The following is a 19,747-nucleotide window of genomic DNA, read 5'->3' as shown; positions in this document are numbered from 1 at the left end:
AAAACGGGATTCCCAAATATCATATGCACGCCCCTGTGACAACCCACGGTCTAACAAATAATCGTTACTACAATCCGCCTTCATCACGTGAGTGGTGGTCCCACGTACCACGGTCGGTGTGAGTGAAGTTATATACGTCGCGCCGTGTGTCGTTGCATTCTTTCCCCCGATTAATGCATCTTATTATCTTGATAATTTTGGGTAGTTGATAAAGCTACACCTTTAAAAAAAACTGCACTTCTTTCTGGATCCCTCCAGGGCGGACGACTCGTGGACGGAAGAGAGACATCAGTGAGAGCGCTACTCTACGCGCTCAGCTTTCTCGCGTGGCGTCAAGGTCGAGATAAATGGGAAAAAGATGCGCGAGGCATACCGCGAGTCTGTGTCTTGGTTATTAGTAATTTATTTCAATTTGGTTCCGCGACATGTAGCTCATTTTGTTAGTTTTTAATAAAATAAAATATATCCTGTAGTGCAGTATGACCCAAAAAAAAGAAATATTTTTTAAAGCAAAATTAGAAGAAAAATATTGACCATCCCTTTTCTTATGGACGGGCGTGATCACATGGCTTTATCTTGGGGGACAACTGGCTTTATCGATTATTACATGTACGCTATGGTTAAAGGAAACCACCGCATAACTTTCACATTATCGCATGCTCTAACTTTTCTCCAACAATCTCTCTATTTTCATCTCTCATTGCTACTAGTCATTTCCATCCTGCTCTCAACAAAATTTTGTTCCATCTCTCTCCATTTATCAATCCTGCTGTGGTTCAAACCTGGCCCAAGGGTGACCATATCGAAGGAGCCGAGGGAGTTGCCGAAAGGTTGAAGAAGAAGGTGAGCTACCTCCCGCGCGGCGGTATGCCTGCACAAAGCTTTACCGAGTTACTGGTGGTTCCGGTGAGGGCCCTCCGGCGCTCAAGTTAGAGTAGAGCTTAGTTATAGTCCCTGTAAAGGTGTCCAGGTGGCGAAGGTATGACCCGTTCTCATCATAAGAGGGGATGGCTTTAAACCAGATAGTGCGTAGTTAGAGCTTGCTTGAGGTGCACGGTGCAGTCCGTTCTTGCGAACTATAAGGCATTGATAGTTGTAGCAGAGTATGGCTAAAGTAGCATGGCGTTGTCCTTGACTGTCGTTGGCCAGCAAGCGAAGCGTGGCGCGGAGACTCTGTAATGTACGGCCATGTAGGTGGGCATGGGCGAGGCTGAGCTTCATGAGGGGTTGCGTCATTTATTCGGCGAGGTCGGCCTCACTTCCTTGATTTCGAGGTTTGTTCGGTAGGGCATCCCGAGTTTAAGGGTCGGGGCGTGTTGTTAGATGAGGCGCATCAAACTTGGCCGGGACGTATCGTCGAATATTAAGGGCGCCCCGAGCTCGGGTCGGGGTGTATTGGTGAGTATAAAAGGCGCCCCGAGCTCGGTCGGGCCGCGTCGGCGAATATAGGGGCACCCCGAGCTCGGGTCAGTGTGTCGGCGAATAGTCCTACAATCGAAGGAGCTCTTTAGCTTGCAACTGACTCTGCAGGGCATTCCGAGCTCGAGTTCGGGACGTCATTATAGGCATTGGAAGATGTTATGGCAGGTCATAGTAGCGAAGAGATTCGGCCGAGATCAACTGAGCCTTCGGCGGAGTCTGAGATTGGGCCGGTTCTGAGCGGGATTGTCGTCCTGCTCAGGGGAGCAGGACGATCAATTTTGCCCCCCCCTGAGCAGGACGATCAATTTTGCCCCCCCCCCCCCCCCCCCCCCCCCCCCAATATCAAATCCCATGTGGAAATTTGCTCTTGTAATATGATTTAAATAATCATTTATATGTGAGTTATCTTTGTATTTTGTATTTATTTATACATTATCTTTGTAATCTTGGAGTGTCTTTGTTTACATCAGTATATTTATAGATTTCTATGGTTAAAGGATGGCGTCAATGTTCAGTTATGAGCATATTTTGGTCTTTAGAAAAAGACGTTTGTACATACGTGATCTTTTAATGAATATATGATTTCATTTTTTATATTTCATTTTGATAAATATTTTAAATTGATTCAAAATAATAAAGAAGTCATCTATTTGATATTATAGTTGGACAAATGATAAATTTTTGAGTTAGTCAAAGACTTGGTTAATTATAGGTCATCGGTGCTATGGTACATAGAGGAGAGTATGTTATCGTAACGTACGATTGCTATGATGTACATTGGGAATTTTCTTTCAATATAAGTATTTTTGTGAAATATGAAATATGGTTGATTGGGATGTTTTCAAAATATGGACGTGCATCCATTGAATCGATTTTTAAATTTATAAAATCCTAAAAGTATATTTTGAACTAATATATTTTTCTATAAAGACTATAAAATGAGGTGTTTACAAGTGGGTGTTTTAAGTCAAATGGGAGAATGTTATAATTTCATCCTTGTAACGTAGCCCGAATAGCTATTCGCATATAAATTATCTATATGTTTCATTTTGATAAAATTGGATGTGCATAAGGTTAGCCTCGTTTGGAGATGAAGAAAATAGTCTTAATTTGATTGGAGATCTCTATAGGTTAGGAAACCAGCAAGTATATATGATGGATCTGGTTTCCATCTCCAATTCAAATCAAAATAAATTTATAGAGACTGTACATGAAGGCAGGGAGAGAGAAGATAAACATGCTTGCGATTTTTAGCAAGTCATTCTTCATATTAACTATATGTTTGGAAACTCTATAAATGTTGATGGTAAAAGTACTTGTGTATCGGTCTTTATAATATTTGTAATTTTGCTTAATCATAAAAATAACGATCCTATGGATCACAATGAACATGCTTTCATCGTATTTCTATTGTCATTACGACACCAACTCTCATGCTATTTTATTCAATACTTTTATTTTATGAAAATATCTTTATCTCGCTTTCTACCTTCTTATTTTCTCTCTTTCCCATCTCTCATTTGCCCCAACTTCACTTTCACCATCTTTGTTAATCATCCTCTTCTAGTATCTTCCATCACCCTTCTCCTTACCATTTTTTTTAATATATTTCCTTCATCTAATGTTGTTATTATAACTACTAGCACCAAATTTTAAGAAGCCTCGTAAGCCGCCACCACTTACCCTCTTCGCCGGTGTTTGTCTCCTTTGTAATGCCTCTTTCTCCAACTCTCCTTTGGTCCTTGGTATAGCCAATGTTGCACACTAATGCAAATACTACTAGCCATCTTCTTGTGCGAATGAGTATTAATCCTTTACAATTATAGTTTTGAAAGATTCATACAATTAAGGTACATGAAAAATTTTATTTATTAAGCAACTTGGATTTCATCCAGTTCAACAGGAGTGATTGGTTTAAAATAAAAGAAAAATCTCGTTTGGATTTTCTTTGATTTCTCAAGAAAATAGATTTTTTTTGCATAAAATTATCCTTTGAATATCTCAAGTTGTCTTTCTTTTTTGTGCCATATGAAAATGATAGAACTTGAGATTTCTTTTTCAATGTCACTATTGCGGGAAAAAAAGGGCAAAAAATTAATGTTTCTCTTACTTTTCAATATCCAAAGAGTTGGATGGCATCTGATTCCAACATGCTGAAATGTGAGGAGAAATCCTAAATAGAAATATATCGTATTTGATCTTTGTACTATCCCCTATATATGTTCTGTTGAATGCTCTTTTTCTTACTACTCTGCCTTTTTTCCTATCGCTCCTTACCAATCCATCATCACCATAAGATAGCCGAGCTTAAAAAAGGAGAGCCATTACTATAGTTGTGGCCGCTAGATAGAACACTTTGATAAGAGAGAAACGGAAAACTTAATAAATTAGGAATTCGATGTAATACATTGATAATAAGATAGTTGCTCACGGACTAGCCAAAATTCGATACTAGTAATTAGATATACTTCTCGGTTCATGGTTATTTTTTATTTATAATTATTAATTTTTATTTTTCCAAGGACTAAGAAGCCCAGCTTGACGAGATCCAAAAGCGAAGCCACAGAGCTCAACATCCAATATATTACCCATTGAAACACCACTTTGAGAAAAAAACTTGAAGATACTGAATAGAGAATTAGATAAAAATTTAATTTTCTGCTCCCTTTATTTTTTTTTTCAACATCCCGCTATAGGTTCTCTTTTGAAATATATTAATTGGAATGATGCATTTTAGTAGAAATTAGAAAAAAGTTAACTAGATGCTGATTTATTTATTTATTTATCAGACTAGATAGGCTGATTTAATTCATGGAGTTTTTGATATCCACATCCAACTCGCTCAACCCATCTAGTGAGAAGTTATTGTCTACGCTATGTGCACCAGTATGACTCTGCATGTAGCTAATTATACCACTAGTTTTTATTATGTTGCATTGAGATACATGCATGATGAATTAATCTCGGAGGTATAAACAGGCTGTCATTGGCTGCGTGCAATAACTTCTATCATTCTCCACTCTAAATCAATTACTGGAAGTGAGCCGGGCCAGGCCGGGCTATGCCCCTATCCAACCCGATCTGAATTATTTTTAAGCTTATTTCCGAGCTTATACTCGAAAATTTTAGCTAAAAATTAGACCCTCTCCTATAATACAAATAAATAATATATAATATAGTATTCTAATCTAAACTCATTTTAATTCGTCTTTAACTTCTTTATTATTTTTTTAAATAGTAACATAAAAAATAAATTAATTCGAGCCTAAATTTAGATCTGTTTCGGGCCGAATCTGGACTTGTGACATATTTTAGTCCGGTCTGCTTTATATTTAAACTCAAATCTGATTTAAATTTTTTTTAGGTTTAGACCGAAGTGCAGTCCAAAGTCGGCTCGGCCGATTCATTTAGGGCCGGCCCTATCTCAAGGTCGCTCCGCCTCTCCTTCTCGAGCTAGCCAAGTATCTTGGCAAATTGGAATTCCACTCCATGAAAAATTATTAGTTGTGACGGGATAGTTTCAGATATCCCCGTCTGTTACCAGATCGGCTGAGCAAGCGCCGCCACGTTTTTGAGGTATTACAGTCATCCGCGGCGAAGCGAGAGCTCCTCTCATTCTCCATCTTTCTGAGGAAAAAGTACGGGAAGCGAGAAAGAAACGGGGGAGAAAAGGAAGAAGAATGGCCGCCTTCTACGATCTCGCCGCCTTCTACCAAGTCCGGCCCTCCTCTTCCTCCCCCTCCCGGCCCTTCTCCAGGCCCTTCCCCTCATCGCTCGCATGCCGCGCCACCGCCTCCCCCTCCTCCACCGTCGTGCTTCCCGCCGGCGACGTGGAGGCTCTCCCGCCGGAGCGTACCGCGGTCCGCCTCGGCCTCCCCAGCAAGGGCCGCATGGCTGATGAAACCCTTAGTCTCCTCAAGGTTGTCTATTTCCCCTTCTTTCCATTCTCCTGTGTCTTTCCTCTCTTCTCTCTCTCTTCCCCTCTATATCGGCTTTTTTTTTCCTCACCGTGTTTTCTCTTTGACGATGTTGCTGCCAGAATTGCCAGCTTTCTGTTAGGCAGGTGAATCCGCGGCAGTATATTGCAGACATTCCGCAGGCGAGTCACCATTTCAAACATTAAATCTTCCCTTTCTTGATTCTGTAATAGCTTTGAAGTGCATCGAACTCAGTAGTGATGTGATGATGGAGGCATTGATTTGGATTGTATTTTTTTGGGGGTTAAAGAAAAGGAATTTGCTGTTTGTTGAGCTTGCTAATAAATGGGAGTTTTATATTTTGCTTTCGTTGATGATATATCATACCTTGAAGCACTAGCTCTTGTGTTTTTTGATTGAAGAATCATTCTCGAAATCATGCTTCTTTCTTCTAATAGTCCTTACCACACTTTTTTTCTGAAGAATTGCTTTCTAAGGATTTTCTCAGAACCCTAATGAAGCGTACTTATGGTCTTAGCTTCAGGCTAATCCTATTTTATATTAAACAAACGTTGAGCTAAATTGCTCTTGGTATACCTTCTTAGCTATTCTTTAGTTATAGGAGACCTATGTTGGATCTGTACCAGTGATTTAATGTATTTCTGAATGGCTTGATGCTATTAATCTCATTTTTGAGGTTCTTGTATGGTTTTAAATGTCAACTTTTAGAAGCTCTATTTTTATAATATTTTCTTGAAATTTGTTTCATGCATAGGCACACCCTTACGCTATGTTATGCTTCTTGTTTACGTCAATTAGTTGACATATAGATTTCTTCCATGAGTTTGGTGGCATCTTCCGTTTTCACAGCTATAATTATCCAAGACATGATCCTGGAAGCGCTTTAGCTTCTGACGAGGTGCAGATAGCGTCTTCGATTTAAATCTCACAGAGTATCAGGTTAAGTACGAGTTTGTATCAGTTTTAGAGTAATTATATGATATTAATATGCCTACAAACTGAATGGTTAGGAGGTGGTCAAGCATGTCTAGATAGTGTCAATGATTGGTCAAGCTAGGACAAGTTTAAGGTAGGACAAAAAGGTGATGTTATGGTAGGTTAAGCTCAAGATTAGATCGTATATTTTCAATTCAATTATATTTTTTTGTTTTGAAGATACGACTTTTTATGTATATGGGTTTCAGGGTAGGTTCAAGTTGGACCCAAGGCCAAGGATAGCTCGTACTTGGCCTAAAGACATATGCGGTCTAAAAAAATTGAAACTATCCCAGATAAAACCATAATATTACTTAGGTTAGGTGCTGCTCAATTTAGGCCCAACTTGATAGCGTTGCGTCTGCTCTTTTAGGTTTCAGTTAATAATTTGGATGTGAAGTGTGAACCCAGTCAATTTAGTGTTGGGTCGATGTCAGAGGCTGGAGGATTGAGGAGAGGTTGTGTGAAGGAAAAGAGATTTGGGGGACAAGAAGGGTAGTGCCTTTGGTGGCAAAATAGTTCACACTAGACTCTTAAGAATCTCAGTTTGGTTGGATAGCAAACATGACGTGAGTCAGAGGTAACATGTTGGCCTATCATGCTTGAAATTGGCCAACAGTTGCAAGTATTCAGGTCCTAATCTGATTTAATTAACTATTCATAGTATATGTAGAATAATCTGATATCTTAACATCGAATCTCATCTCATTAACTGTAATATGAAAATATTTTTGAGAGCATGTCAAGAAGCTTTTTGTAATCCATATTACGATTGTCTTCCTTCAGGTTGTTTCGTGTGTATATGTTATTATGTAGTTCTCTATGAAGGCTAGCTGTGTATACATCCATCTAGAATACTTCTATGAAAGTATGCTGCAATAGCTAATATAAATGAGGCAGAAGTAGCAGCAGAGAATGCATATTAATAAAGCATTATTTATTAGATTATTTTTAATATTAATTGTGAGATCAAGTGAATTTTTTGAGGAAAAGAATGGATTGCCTTTTTTAGGAAAAGATTGTCCAACTATATCTTGCAGATATATGCTGTTCACTGAGATTTTTGCCCTTTCAGAATCTTGACAAGAAGGTAGAGGAAGTAAGATTATGTGACCTTGTTCCTTTTTCTGTTTCATTCTTCTGTTTAGTTCATTCTTGATAATATTTTGCTATAAGGAATTGTCGGCTGGTTTCTCTCTTGAATAAGCTAAAGCAGCTAGAAGGTGTCTTCTGGATGACCAACATTCAAGCAGTAGTAACAAGGGAACTCTTCCATTAATACATAATTTGACTTTATTGAGCTTTACTTCGACAGTAGCTATTCGATGTGGCTTTATTTTTGTATTTTATGCAAGAAGTTAGGATATATTTGAGGGTCTGTTATTTCATTTTTTTTTAAAATAGAAGTTGGGCCACAAGTGCACTTTGACATTGCAGAAGTCTTGGCTTTTGGTCTCTCTAAAAACAATGCTAATTTTTTAGTTCATGTCATATGTAATTCAAGTTATTGAGGCATTTGTGGGTCTGTGAAGGGATGAGGTTTTGTCTTATACCAGCCATCTCATTTTTTTCTTATTGTATCCATGACAAATGGATGCACTTCCATTCCAGCTGTATAGTGCAGTCATCGGTCATTGTCCCAAGCAAGGTACGCGGTACCGACTGTACCGACGTACTGGTGGGCATCGGTACCGGTACGGTACCGAACCAAACCGAGCCGAACCGGTACTGTACGATGGGGCTAAAAGCCAAAAAAAATTTGGAGCCGGTACGGACTGGTCGGTTTGGGTCGGTACCGGATCGGTACGGGCCAGTATCGGATCGGTACGCATCGGTACCGATCGGTACGGGCCGGTACGTATCGGTACCGGTCGGTACGGTTCGGTACCGAAATATGTAGCTATACCGTACCGGTAGGGTCCGGTACCGGTATGTACCGGCCGGTACCGACCGGTACCGACCGGTACCGACCGGTACCGACCGGTACGGCAGACCATGGTCCCAAAATTGAGATCATAGTGATTCCAATTTTTGCCTTTCTTCTACCATTAGTACTGTACATCTATGAAAAATACATATCTTATCTTCTTAGAAGTAGTCCAACTCTTTGCACCTGTTCATGTTTCTTGATACCTTGTTAAATGCTATCAGCCAACATCCGTGTTTTTTTCCTCATCTGGCTGAGTATATAACATCAATAAGTTCTCGTATGCAGCTCTCAAACTTGGAGGTGTGGTTTCAGCGTCCTAAAGATATAGTTCGCAAATTACGGTCAGGAGACTTAGACATTGGTATTGTGGGTTTTGACACTGTCAGCGAATATGGAGAGGTAAGCATCTAGTTTATCATTTTATACCAAATATGCTTTCTGGATCTTTGACTTGTCTTCGAGCCACCAGCCCACTGCTGTGTGACGTTCTTCATTACTAGCAATTTGCACTTGTGGCAAGGTTACTGCCAGATTGACAATATTAATTACTGGAAACTTGTTCATGGGAAAAAAAGAAATAATCCTTGAATTCTGCATAGGAATTTGAATACTGGGCAAAAAAATCCATCCATGACCTTAATTCTCATATGACTGGACACTAGAAGGAGGATAGTTTCAAAGAAGTAATACATGGTTTATGTAATTGGTTAGGAGCTAATAACAATGTCACAAAACAATGGGACTTCAGAAAAATAAACATGGATTGAAAAGAAGGCAAACAACAATTTAAAACCTTCAATCTTTTGCAAGAAATAATGAAATAGGATGCTGGTAATGGCTTGCTATAGCTGGCAGAATGTCAAAGTTTAACCTGATCCATATCATACCAAAATCAGCTTCATGTCTTGGATTGAGTAAATCCGATAATTGGTCAGGCCAAGTGTAATATATGACACTTTGAGTTTTATTGGCCGTTGAACCATTTTTCATCTGGTTTAGTTAAAATGACTTAGGTTCTTTCAGAAATTGTCTGTTTTTCTAAACTCATACAAGTATCACTTGTGATGCAAGTTTCATATTGGTATTACTAGACCCGCAAGTCTATATTTTGGAAATTGGTTGGGTCAGACCCAAATTAGAATCAGGTGTATCTAATACACTCCTACCCGGGAGCATGCATATAGAGCTGTCTATTCTCCACTATACACTCTTCGGTCCCCTCCCCCCATTTTGAATATATTACTTAATAATGCCCATTCCTATAAACAAATAATGCTCATAGCACCAAAAAAAAGCATTTCAAGCAGCAAGACTTTAGCTTATCCCCTTTCAAACAGCCCAACTTGCTCGGTTTTCTATATATTTTTGGTTGGTTATTACCAAGATATTTAGTAATTCCAGTCATTAAGAAATTTAAAGGCATTTATCTCAACTGAGATAAACTTCTTGGTTCCATTGTTAATAAAGGCCATACATTCTCTATTTCTGTATATTTTTTCCATCAATTATCTTAGTAAACGATAGCTTAGATTCCATCTGCTAAACTTTCTGGTTTAAAATCAAGTCGGTAGTCTTATACATCCCCTTTATAGATGGTCACCTGAAGGTTTTAAATACCCATGGGATGACGAGGCATCCCACAATCACGATTCTCGGGATGGGAGGAGACGGGAAATAGGCCGGGCCGGGATGGGACATCTTCCATCCTGAGTGTCGGTACACGGGGCATCCATTTTCGTGGAAAAACTAAGATGTTCCTATCCCATGGTTTAAAGCCATGGTCACTAGAGTACTTCAATAGTATGGCATTTTTTTGTTTTTCAAAATAATAGAGAGCCAAGTTAACCCAATAAAAAGGACATCCCGGTGCAAAGGCTCCTGCCATTGTGGGTCTAGGAAGGGTCAGATCAGATGTATGCAGCCTTACCGCCAAATGCAGAGAGGATGTTTCTGTGTTTCGAGCCTGAGTGACCTTACTATTATGCCATGGCCTGCCCTTAGCCAAGTTAACCTAATGCTCTCATGATTTTCCAAGCCTCAATTGGTATTTCATTTTGATTTTGATGCCTTATCCTTCTCCATCTTTCTTTGAAGTTATTTCTTCTTCACTTTTTGTAATTGAACAAAGAGAAAATTCAACGAAGAGAACCTCGATGACATTAATTATGCTTCTTTTGCACAAATTTCCCTGTTAGAATCCTTGCTTAACAAGATGCAAAAAAAATGTTTTCATGTTTTAATCTCCTCATCTTTCAGCGAAGTCCTATTATAATCCTGAATCTGAGACTTCAATATTTTAATGAAAAAGGTCCTATTATCCTCACTCTTAATGTGTCTAACTTGATCAGTATTTAAAGATTACATCTCTTATTCAAGCAGAATTGTGAATTTCATTCTCACCCTTATTTAATTTGAGCTTGAGACTGATATAGCTAGTGTTTAGTCAACTAAGGCATGCTACCTTTATTAACTGCACGCTTCAAATTTAGCTTGATCTCTTGGCTGCTTGCATCATATCCTCTCATCAGTCTGGCTGTAGATGGTTTTGTTGATCTAAAGGAGGGGTCCTTTTCTCCATTCAATCAAATAGTCCTTCAACTTTGCTTGCCAACTTAATGATTGGAGCCATATTTAACAAAAGAAGTTTCTTGGGATTTGTCATCTTGTATTGGCCAACTCAACCTTGTGACTCAGTGTTTGTATCTTGACAAAGTTGTTCATGGTGGAGAGTCAATGTTATCTTGTCTATATTGACTTGATGCTATCCAATCTTTGCTTAGAATATTGTTAGCTTTAATAGAGAACAACAACACTTGCCTATTTGGAATAACTGGCCTAGCAGGACACTTCATTGGAATGAACTGGCACTGTTATCCACAGTTGTTCTATATTGTACATATCCTCGACTGCATTATCTCCCAACAATGCAATATTCTTGTTTATCTATCAATCTGGCTCCAATAAAATCACCCTGACTTTTCCAGATCATCATAAGATTTGTTGTGATTGGTTTCAGAAGTCTTTACAAATGATGGGTTTACTATGAAACATGAAAAGTAAAGAAGGTTGTTCTTTAAGCAACTAAACTGGTAGGGTTATTATTTTTGAAATCCCATGGCAGTCAAATCAGTCAGTAAGTTTACCTCCCATAAGATTCTGAATACAAATACTGATTGAAACTTCTTGCATTATGGTGGATAAGCTTCCTCACAGGCTTTTGTAGATACATATCTTCCAACCCCTATCCGTCTTAACTAAAAACAAACAAGTCATTTTATCTTCTCCGGTGTAGTTAATTTTGGTAGGAGGTGCCATATAGAATTGTAGTCATAACATCTCTGATGTTGCTTAACCGATACTCTTATATGGGTAGCAGTCTGATTTCACACATATGAAAGTATTTTGCATCTACTACTCTCTTTTTCCTTGGTAGCTGTTTGCATGTGCTATTTGATGTTGGTGCTTTGAGATCTTGCTGTCTGTTAGTGCTGATATTGCTGTTTGTTGATTTTGATACAATTTATATATTTGTTCTGGCATCAATCTTGTTTATGTGGAAGCATATACTTATAGCTTGGTATATATCTATTGGGCAGGGAAATGAGGATTTAATCATAGTTCATGAGGCACTCGAGTATGGAGCCTGTCGTTTATCACTTGCAGTATGTAGATATTGTCAGCCTAGCGCATAGTTCTCACAGGAGCATTTTTGGCTTATAACCCTCTGTGCAATATTATTTTACAGTTCTGATAATGATTTGTGATTGATCAGATTCCCAAGTATGGAATTTTTGAAAATATAAATTCCCTGCATGAATTAGCAGAAATGCCTCAGTGGACAAAGGAAAGGCCTTTACGTATAGTGACTGGGTTTTCATATGTACGCTAACTTCTCATATTTCTTTTGATTTAAACGTTTCTCCTTTTCTTAAACATTAGGTGCTTATAATTTTAATTCTTTCTCCATAGCTGGGCCCGAAATTTTTGAAAGAGAGAGGTTTGGAGCATGTCAGTTTCTCAACTGCTGATGGAGCACTTGAGGCAGCCCCTGCGGTGAGAATTTTCTTGTAGTCATGCAACTTCTTCTGAGTAATAACAGAAAATTGTTTTTTCTTTTTTTGAATGCAAGATAGTTATATTATAGCTCAAAAATAGTACTCTTCTTTTTCGGAAATTTGTACTAACATCTTTACTATTTTATCATATTTTAAATTATTTTTCTAAACATTTTTAAGGTTTCTGTCCTTGCCCTCTTCCTGCTTTGTGAAGAACTGTTGAGTGTAAATAATAGTTTGCTAATTTTTACCTGAAGTAAAAGCTACAACCTTATTTGGCCTTTTATTTATATTTGGGGGGAAAACCAACCCATTGTCTAAATAATTCTTCAATCCTGCAGTCCCCTTGGACTCAAAAGTTATTAGACATATGGTAAAGGATGGTGGCATTACATAGATACCATGCCTTATATTTTCACTTATGGAGATGACATGCTAGATCCGTTCAAAGTGGCCTATCCAGTACTTGGTTCTGAGCCTCAGCAAAGATGTTAAATTGACTTAACTTCTGAGTTTCGATGTTTATTAGAAATTTACTTTTCGTAGTTTAACACAATGTTTTTTTTTTAAAAATGAATGTGATTTAAAACATTTAGATTTATTTTCTCACCATCATTTATGGTTATAGAAAAGGCTTTTTCAAGTGCCAAGGATGTCAAGGTGCTAGTCTAGTTTTGGGGTTGTTACAAAGACCCTTAGACCAGTAATTTACCTGGATCTTATCCATACTCATTAGCCATACTCGTTACTGACCAATATGCCTAGGGATCAGGTATGATTCGAAAGATAGACATGTAATTTTTCAGATCCTGTTCTACTTAAACTTACCTGCCACAACTTGATCAAACTATGTCAGGATCCATAACTGATAGCCTACCCAAAATGTGGTATAAAGTTTAGATGTCCATTTGTCACATTTCTTGCAGAGCTTATTAACTATATTTTGAATATATGTTATTAGTTAATTATTTTGAGGGCGTGAAGGGAATTAAGCTTTAGAATAATGCTACTCAAGACTTGGTCTCGGTCAACTCCAAACTGAACCAATTCTTGGATGGGTAGGGTATGGTACTATGGTGTATGAATTCAAATGTAGACTTGAATCCCCCATGGGTTGGGTCTGGGTTAGGTGATACTCAGAAGTGAGACCAGACCCCAACTGATGGCACCCCTAGGTAGTTCCTAAAGGTGGCAGGTTGCAACTCCTAACCTCCTATGCGACGACAAGAGTTCTAGGTGGTTACCCAGTGTACTAAGATAGGAAGATGAGGAAAGAGAGAGAAAAGGGAGTAGAACAATTTTGAAGTTTGGTCTGTTTTCTCTTTGCATTTGATGTTTAAATTTGTATTTTTGCAAATCAATTTTCATTGCTTCATTTGACAATTTTCCAAAACTAGAAATTGGAAGAATTAAAATTTTCTTTGGTCTTTCTTCCCCCCATTATGATGAATGCGAATTTTCTTGTCATATCATATTCCTCTTTAAATCTTTTTGGCATGTTTTGTCCAATATTAGGACAAAATGGCTGAAAATATTGACCCAAATATACTTTGAGAGTTGAGATGATTTAAATTTTAAACATTAATTATAAACATCTTTTGGTTTCACTCTAGTAACTCGGGCACCTTCATATACGAGGCCAACCTCATGTGCATGCGTTAGATAAGTGAAGTCAAATATCCTTCTAATATTGTTTATTTCCTTAATGGGCTTGGTAGAATGTACAACTATATTTTTCAGGTAAGGTAAATAATCTAAATTATTTTCTCTATGATATGCTGATGTTGGTAGATATATGTACATCGTAAATTTTTGGCTGCTTGGGATCTGGAGCAACTTACATTCTGGTGTAAACATTTTCTGGTAGGACGCAACAAGTTTTTGCCTTTATAGCTACAAACATTTGTTAGCCAACTTCATCTATAACCTCCTGGGCTTCTATAATGTGCTTTCGATGAGTGAACTGAAATGAAATTTCACATTATTCCATGCAATGGAACCTGCAAGCTTGACATTTTTCTAAATCTGTCTTGAGAACCATATACTTTCCTAGTCCATGTCAATCACCACTGCTATATGAAGTGTCCAGACATTGCACTGCCAGAGTATGTACCGATCTATAAAATATTTGTATTAACAGGTTGACTCTGTGCAAGATATATGTTGTAACGTGTAGTCGTTTAAGTGGTTTCATTGAATCTTCTATTTAACATTGGAATCTGTATCTCTTGCTAAATGAGGGCATGTCATATCCCTTACAGAATGAAAGAGATGAACTGTAACATTTCCTGATATTTCTTGTTGTTTCAGATGGGCATAGCTGATGCTATTGTCGATCTTGTGAGTAGTGGAACGACCTTGCGTGAAAATGATCTGAAAGAAATTGAAGGTGGGGTAGTTTTAGAAAGCCAAGTAAGTTATGATTCAAATCTCTGCTAACCTGTGCTTCATTTATATAAGACCTGTACTATGATTTTTTTTTTAAATAATTTTAAAGCAGGAAAGTTATATATCCCTTGACTGATTGGATGTTGTGCAGGCTGTTCTTGTTGCTAGCAGGAGATCCTTAAACACTCGGCAAGGTGTATTAGAGATTACTCATGAAATTCTTGAAAGACTAGAGGCACACTTGAGGGCAACTGGGCAAGTTACGGTATACAAGGAATTTGTTATTGTTTGCTACATCCGATGGCCATCTTAATGTTGTTTCATTTTCTGTGAATTTGCCCCTAATTTTGGTTTAACATGCAAGGTGGTTGCAAACATGAGGGGAAACAGTGCAGAAGAAGTGGCAGAGAGAATTCTTAGCCAGACATCTTTATCTGGGCTGCAGGTAGTGATTCATAATCGAAATATAATCTACAAGTATTAATTTTCTTTACTCCTTGAATATCATTTGCTTTTTAACTATGAAATCCCTGCTGTTAATTCTACACCAAGCGGTCACGGTTATAGTCGGGTTTTCCTTGTTGATTCAAAGACCATGCTTTGTCTTTTTTTTTTTCGTGGTCACTAATATGTATGCAATACTTTATTATTTAGTGTCAGGATGATAAATAATCAGTATATGTTTGGTTTTCCTGCTGGATTATGCAACCTGGCCAGTATATTTGTTTCTGTCTTTCTGAATCATCGATGAGGCATATTCTTCCTTGAAAGAGTGCCAAGTGATTGGTGATTGCATTGAAAGAAGACAGCTCTTAGAAGATGAGATCAAAAGTGAGGAGGAGGTTTTATTTTGCTCCCCACAAGCTTCAAGGGAAGTTTGGAGTAAAAAAAGTCTCATATTTTTAGTGGGGTTTTAAGTGGAATTGATTCAGGGCAATCCCTTAAAGTGCATGTAGTTAAGGGTGTGGTCTTTTCAGTCATGCCAGTCCAATAAACTTCATATTAGGACTCCTTTAGAAACTTTTTTACTCTTCTAGGAATAGATTCAATGATGCGTTGGGGTAATTGCTTGCCTTTTGAATGAGCTGTCTGCTAAATGTAGGTGCTCCTTTTATTTCTGGGTCGAACAAGGAGCCAGCCGTCTCAAGAAATCTGCTGATCTGGTTGGCTGGTGGCTGTTGTAGTCTTAGCTGGACTAGCAAATAATTATCTAAAGAGGAAGACCTATGACAAACTGATACAAAAACTGTTTGGAGACTGATTTCTTTCAATCAGGAAATGTTGTAATGCCTTATTACACTTCCGGTTTTACTTAGGGTTAAGGGAGTTCGAGAGACATTTAGGATTGTCTCCTAGAGCAGTTTGGTTTCTTCATGAGTTCCATAAGCCAAAAACTGTAAATAAATGCTAATTTCTTTCAAGGTAATTGGTGCATGTTTTGGACTTAGTAATCATAGTTGGCCACCCTATCTTGGTTTGTCAAGGAAGTGCAAATAGAGTGAAATTTTTAATTTTTATGTAATTATCTTTTGGAGATTAATAGATTAGAAAGTTTTAAATCTTTGATAAAAACTTGGTGAATACTTAATTATGACAAGAGAAACATGGTATCAGGCATGTGAAGAGAAAATACTGGCAAATGAAGAAAATAAAATCAAACTCTTTTACTTTGTCTTCTATTGTTCAATTATGGATTTACCTTATCAATGAAGGTCATCATGACTTGATATTGAAGTAAAGGACAGCTTGAAGACATATGAAAAAGAAACAAGAAAATGAGAAAGAAGGATAAAAAAACAAGAGACAAAGGAACCATTTCCCCTTATATCTATTAGTTGGCTGGTTTAATGTTCTTACTTGACTCCAAGTCCTATTTAGGCAAACCATTTTCCCTCCTGAAAACCAAGGAGCTTCTTCCTTTTCTGTAGAGATTTGCTTCAGCTCGACTCCTGCAAGAACTAGAAGTTTCTTCCTCCCATCCACCCAAGGGCTGCCAGGAGTTAATGTGAAGTCGAATTCTCAAGTCGACAGTACTGGCAAGTTTAACCCTATTTCCTCGGACTAGTGTTTTCTAGAAGCTATGTAAAGCTGGTTGATTACAACTCCAGTTCTAGTATAGAATAGTTCTTGGATATTCGAAGAGTCCTGTACCCTTGGGTCATCTCACTGTTTTTACCAAAAGAGAAAAAAGGTCTTTGATATGTTGTTCTAGCCATTTCATTGCGATAGCAGCTAGTAGATATATTCTAATATATCAAAATTTATTATATGATTTCTTTCCTGAAAGAAAGGAGGGTAGGTAGTGGGCTATAAAGGGGCTTTGTGGGGAAATTCGCCTTATAATCAATTTGAGATCTTCGTGCATCGATTGCCTTAAAAAATGAGGGGACAAATCAATGACAAATCATTGGTCTAAAAATCTTTTGGAAGTTTGATTATTTCATAGGACACGATTTTCTTTAAGATGAACTTGTACATGATATTCTGTGCTGGTTTCTTTAGGTTTATATTTCAATCCTAGCTGTTTTGTTACTACTCTTGTTTTTTCTCTCTTAAGTTGGCAATTTAATGATTTTCAAGAGTGGCGATGATCTTTTTTCTTCATAGAAAAAAAATCAGTCTAAATTGTTATGGTGTTTGTCCTAATTTAGTTGAATATTTAATTATTTAGTAAAATTATGGACTTTGAAGATGTTATGTAGCCTTAAATAGTTTAAAAACTCCCTAGATCTTTAGTAATTTCCTTGTTATTCTGACATGCTTTTTGGTTCTTTTGCACAGGGGCCTACTATAAGTCCAGTGTATTGTAAACGTGATGGCAAGATTGTAGTGGAGTACTATGCAATTGTCATATGTGTGCCCCAAAAGGCACTTTATAAGTCTGTCAAGCAACTGAGATCTGTGAGATATCTTCTCCAAACTATAAAGTTGATTCAGTGATTTTTTCCTCAACAAATCTTTGCATGCAAAAAATTCTTCTGTTGAACCCCTTTACAGAATGAGTGGTGCTCCACTATGTCAAAGTTGAGGACCATGCTTGTGTTGAAATTCCCTGCTACTTCACTGACTAGACTGTAACTAAATAGCCTTGGACCATTCTAACCTAATACATTGATATATAAATGTTCCCGGGCAGGATAGTCGTGCATGTGGATATGTAGGATAAAGTTTTATACTACAAGAACTTTCCTTATCATTTATATTTTGTCTTTTTTCCATTTGCAGATTGGTGGCAGTGGAGTCTTGGTCTCTGACTTGACCTACATTTTCGAGGAAGAGACTCCCAGATGGCGCAAACTTCTTTCTCAACTTGGATTATGACCTTTTAAGCACCAATAGCTCTCAGTGTTCATCATTAGTTTTTTATAGCGATAATGGTAGTCAGAGTTCTGATCAGACATTGAGCTAGGTAACTTTTTGACAAAATATATATTTTAGTAAGTAATTATATGTCATAAGGTAATTTCATTTAAAGCTAATGAACTTCATGCGAACCTAATTGTAACACGCAGGGTTATTAGTCTCTTGCTTCCTGTTGGTGTTTTATCATTATTTTCTTATTCATAGTTGAAGAATCTTGGAGAATTAATGTAGACTGGTTGCTGTGCTACAACATTGCAACATAGGCCTTAGTGAAACTCAGTACTTATTTGTTGTTGTTAGAGTTTCTTGATACCTTCCCTTGGCCTTCCATAATGTTTGTATTCAAAGGCAAATCATTTCTTGATGTGCAGGTAATGCTATTTGTGGCTTACAAGCTCATTAGAGCTGATAAATCTTTGATTCCACAGTGCCCCTAGATCAGAGCCATCACTGTTTGACAAGAACCGCAAGTGGAAATGTGATTCTTATGCAAGGGTAGTGCCCGCTAGTTTATTAGTAGTCAGCTTTGGTTCCTTGTATTATTTGTATAACAGGAAAGTATTACTATCTTGTTGCAGTGTAGTTTTGATTTATTGTAGCTGGTCGATGTTGCGGTCATTTGTTGTTGCATGGAATAATTTTGTTGTAATTTTGTTGTAATTTTGGTTACTGGTGGACTGGTATGATGCGTTTTTATTTGGTTTAAGATAGCATGGTTTCATTCACATTGGGTACTTAATGTATTACGCTCAGAAGTCGTTTCACATTATCAGGTTTCATGTTTGAATTCTAATGGTTTTCTTCTGAGAGGACAGCAGTTTCCTAACCTGAAGATGTTTGGTGAAGACTGCAATTTGCTACACTGCAAGCTTTTTCACTTGTTACACGTAAGAAATAAAAGCTACCAAAACGTATCAAAGCATGCTTTAATGCATGCCGTGCTCCTTATGATGGTGCTATGAGTCCTCGGGACCATCTTCCAACAGCCGTGAGCCACTGCTTACTCCTTTCTCAAGTGGTTGGGTGGTGGGGCTTCTTGTTAATTGGATCATGCACGGAGTGAATGAAAATGCGAAGGCAAAGGCTGAATTAAGGATATATTCAGGAGAGAGAGCTTTCAGTTTCTGGAGGCCGGCCGCGCGAGGTCGGACTACAGCCCCTTCACCCTATAAAACAGCAAGAATTTTCTATTGCATTGATTTAGCATTGTGCTTTCCATTGTTTAATTATCTTGGCATGTGTATTGAAGCCTAAAGAAGAAAGGCTTATGTTAGGGACAGGTAAAAACATGTGTATCATTTGGGCCCCGGACATGTTAGAGATGCCATGGAATGTTTTGGAGGTCAGGGCCATTGATCTCTTCTAGTCTTTTGGCATCAGATGTCCAATATCTTGGTGAGAGGAGTTCATACTATTTGATTTATTCGTTTGTGGCTTGGTACGCTTTTGTAGCTAGATTTAGTTTTTTTTGTTTGCAGCTTGGTCTTCGCTTGTGGCTGGACTGTTAGAGCTGTATTGTTTGTGTAATATGTATGTATATATTCACAGATAATCTCGCTGACAGAAGTGCCTTCAAACAGACGTGCCTTCAACGTTTGAGGGCGTTGCGGTACTGTAAATTTTGAACCGATATCGGCAAACAAACTGCCGAGAGTACAGATTTCTACATGCAACCC

At 37.9% G+C, this 19,747-nt stretch overlaps 1 protein-coding gene across 1 annotated transcript; it reads left to right on the top strand.

Moving 5' to 3' along the window:
• Nucleotides 1-4,856: 4,856 nt before the first annotated feature.
• LOC103702806 (ATP phosphoribosyltransferase, chloroplastic-like) lies at nt 4,857-18,826 on the top strand. Its single transcript, XM_008785373.4, has 12 exons — nt 4,857-5,342; nt 5,462-5,521; nt 8,551-8,664; nt 11,862-11,927; nt 12,038-12,145; nt 12,235-12,318; nt 14,631-14,732; nt 14,860-14,973; nt 15,073-15,153; nt 17,490-17,609; nt 17,934-18,117; nt 18,443-18,826. The coding sequence occupies exons 1-11, from the start codon at nt 5,103-5,105 to the stop codon at nt 18,027-18,029; spliced, it is 1,185 nt and encodes a 394-aa protein (XP_008783595.1). The 5' UTR covers nt 4,857-5,102; the 3' UTR covers nt 18,030-18,117; nt 18,443-18,826.
• Nucleotides 18,827-19,747: the final 921 nt, after the last annotated feature.

This window comes from Phoenix dactylifera, unplaced genomic scaffold, assembly GCF_009389715.1.
Source record: "Phoenix dactylifera cultivar Barhee BC4 unplaced genomic scaffold, palm_55x_up_171113_PBpolish2nd_filt_p 000392F, whole genome shotgun sequence".
Classification (NCBI taxonomy): Eukaryota; Viridiplantae; Streptophyta; class Magnoliopsida; order Arecales; family Arecaceae; genus Phoenix; species Phoenix dactylifera.
The sequence above is the reverse complement of the archived record's forward strand: the minus strand, read 5'-3'. Positions and strand labels throughout refer to the sequence as shown.

Coding starts and splice junctions, on each gene's coding strand:
- LOC103702806 (XM_008785373.4), top strand. CDS start 5,103: ATGGCCGCCTTCTACGATCTCGCCGCCTTCTACCAAGTCCGGCCCTCC. Junction 8,665..11,861: donor CTGTCAGCGAATATGGAGAG/GTAAGCATCTAG, acceptor TCTATTGGGCAG/GGAAATGAGGATTTAATCAT. Junction 11,928..12,037: donor CCTGTCGTTTATCACTTGCA/GTATGTAGATAT, acceptor GTGATTGATCAG/ATTCCCAAGTATGGAATTTT.